Here is a 2,492-nt window from a genome sequence, read left to right on the forward strand (position 1 = left end):
CCCCCCCTAACCCCCCTGGAAATTACGCCCCTGCCCAAATCGCATGTAAAATTTAACCCCAGTTACATTGCAAAAGTGAAGCCAGACATGAGACTTTTTCTCTCAGTGCAAAGGTTTAGCAACGAACACACAAACAAACAGACCCATCACAGACTTTCACACATTATTTGTACAATTTGTATGGCTGACGTGTTTTTTAATACATGTGTGTCGGTGTGTGGTTGCCATGGTGAGTACACCTGTGACATGTAGAGGACAATCTTACAGCTTCATGCTCTCCTACACAAAAAGACGTGCATAAGGGGAAAAATTTGAATGACTTATTGTGACAGTTTCACAAACTCTTGTGCGTCTTTTGAAGCCCCCACCCTCCCCAACTAAACCAAAGTCAAGTCAATGACTTCACACAGATAATACTACAGTCTGAAACACAGCGTGGAAAAGATTTTCAAAACAAACATCATTTTTTATTCAGCATGCTCCAAAACGAGTGACTGAGCCCATAAACTCAGCATTAAAGTGTTTACAAAGACAGAAAGCCGCGTTCTCGCAGACTTCTATAGGGTCACAAGTCTTGTTGTAGACACAGCTGTCGCCACCTGGCATAAGGCCTGGAGAAAAGGTCTATTTTGATCTAAACTGGGCCCTTTTTAACCAAGCCAAGCTTTTTCCCAAACATTTTATAATAATGTTTTTGTGTGTGTATGTGTATTGTATTGTGTATTGAGGACCTTAAAATATTAGAAACAAAACCAAACACACACTGCAGGAAGTCCTTCAGGCAAATCAGAACAGTTGAAAAACCCGTTTAAATTAGGACAAAGCCAGACAAGTCCCAATATCTAAGCCATGACAGCCCGATATCCAACAGGCAGTGAAAAAGCTCCAGGTCTGTGCAGTGCTGTGTGTGACCTACATCTGTCCTCATTAGGCCAACACCACCCAACACTTTATCTGTAGAGATATGAAGAGTTTCAAACAGCTGTTTCTTAGAGTTGGCTCATATGATTAGTCTCAAACTGTTCCACCTGTAATCTGCCATCCCTTCTGATAGCTTTAAATAAACACCAGATAATATAGACAGAAGTTTCATTCGTCAAATCAGCCCCGACGCAGTGAAGCAGCTTTTTGACCATCACAAGTCACAAAAAACTTCACCAAAAGCTACACAAATTAAATGATCTGCGTGCACTCACTGGCTGGTTTGGAATTTATTTCTCTTTGGGTACAGCTGAGATAACAGAGGGGACTGCGGTGTCCCTGTGTTTTCTGTTTAAAAAAACAACAACAACAAGCTGTCATGCTGTGAAAAGCAAAAGATGTCTTGTACGTTCATAAAAGTAAAGAATGAGAGGTAACACACTGTAAACCTTTGCTCTGTGGTCACTGCTCCTGTATGTATGCATGGTGTAAGTACACACAAGGAGTCTGGATTCAAAATCTTAAAAGGAACTAAAAAGAAGGAGGAAGAGGGGTTGAGTGAGAAGAATGAAGCTTTAAAGTAGTAATGATCAACAATTACAGGCAAAACATGTGCGATGACTCAGAGAAAGTGCAGAATTTAAAGAAGGGCAGTCTGATATATGAGCTTGATATGTGAGCAAATTGCACCATATTTTGAGGCCAACATGATAAGAAATGCAATATATAGTTGTCTGCAAAAACATGCGTAATGCGTGGGTGTATGGGCGTATGTGTGTGACAGAAAGAGGGCTGGACTTTGTTCTCAGTTATTTCCAGTGTAAAGGTTTATCAGAAATACCTTCAGCAGTGAGCGACCTCTGACTTCACTCTGTGCAGCTGCTGCATGAAGCCACGAATCTAAAAAACAAAATACAAAAACCTAACACAACTTCTTTTTCTTTGTTTTTTGTTTTTAAAGGTTAATGCTCTGAGAAGGTTTTTTGTTTTGTTAAATATACTTTTAAAGAAGCAGCCATGATCAGCCGCAACTTCAAGAATGTGCTGGTGGTCTCAATTGGGTTTCTGTCCCTGTTCACGGCTTATGGAGGTCTGCAGAGTTTGCAGGTAGGTGGAAGATTTACAATTTACTTCTTGTTAAGGAGGGAAAAAAAGGAGTGATTTTTCCTTCCACAGTTGAAAGGACCAAGGAATAATTTACTTTACAAGTTTTCCATATGTCAATAATTACCGGTCATGTTTGTCAGTCAGCGCCGGATTTCATTCAATCATTATTGGAGCTTCGAAGAATGGAGATGTTAAATACATTGCATACCTATAGTCAACAAATGCAAATAAGATATGGTAATTTATTTGTAATACCACAACTGCAATTACTGCAATTGCAATTACTGTATTAGTTGTGTAAAGTAACAGAACTTTCTTTGTATTTTTAACATAAAAATAGGATTTTCTATCTATAAAAATGATGTGAGCAAAAACCAAAACATTTCAAATTTTTATTTGTACTGTTATAAACTATAAAAACTTTCACATCCGTACATATTATATCTACAAAAATTCCATATTTC

The 2,492-nt window shown here is 38.5% G+C and overlaps 1 protein-coding gene across 2 annotated transcripts in view; it reads left to right on the forward strand.

The window, feature by feature from the left end:
* Positions 1-2,492, forward strand: part of unc93a (unc-93 homolog A) — a 15,140-nt gene that overhangs the window by 5,944 nt on the left and 6,704 nt on the right. The window contains exon 2 of one of the 2 annotated variants that reach the window (XM_005751833.1): positions 1,883-2,028. In XM_005751833.1, coding sequence (XP_005751890.1) covers positions 1,939-2,028 — 90 coding nt within the window. In that variant the 5' untranslated portion in view covers positions 1,883-1,938. The remainder of the gene's footprint in view (positions 1-1,882; positions 2,029-2,492) is intronic. The other variant, XM_005751834.1, reaches the window with a different exon arrangement.

Source organism: Pundamilia nyererei, unplaced genomic scaffold (genome assembly GCF_000239375.1).
Source record: "Pundamilia nyererei isolate P.nyererei 1_Seehausen unplaced genomic scaffold, PunNye1.0 scaffold00329, whole genome shotgun sequence".
NCBI classification, from domain to species: Eukaryota; Metazoa; Chordata; class Actinopteri; order Cichliformes; family Cichlidae; genus Pundamilia; species Pundamilia nyererei.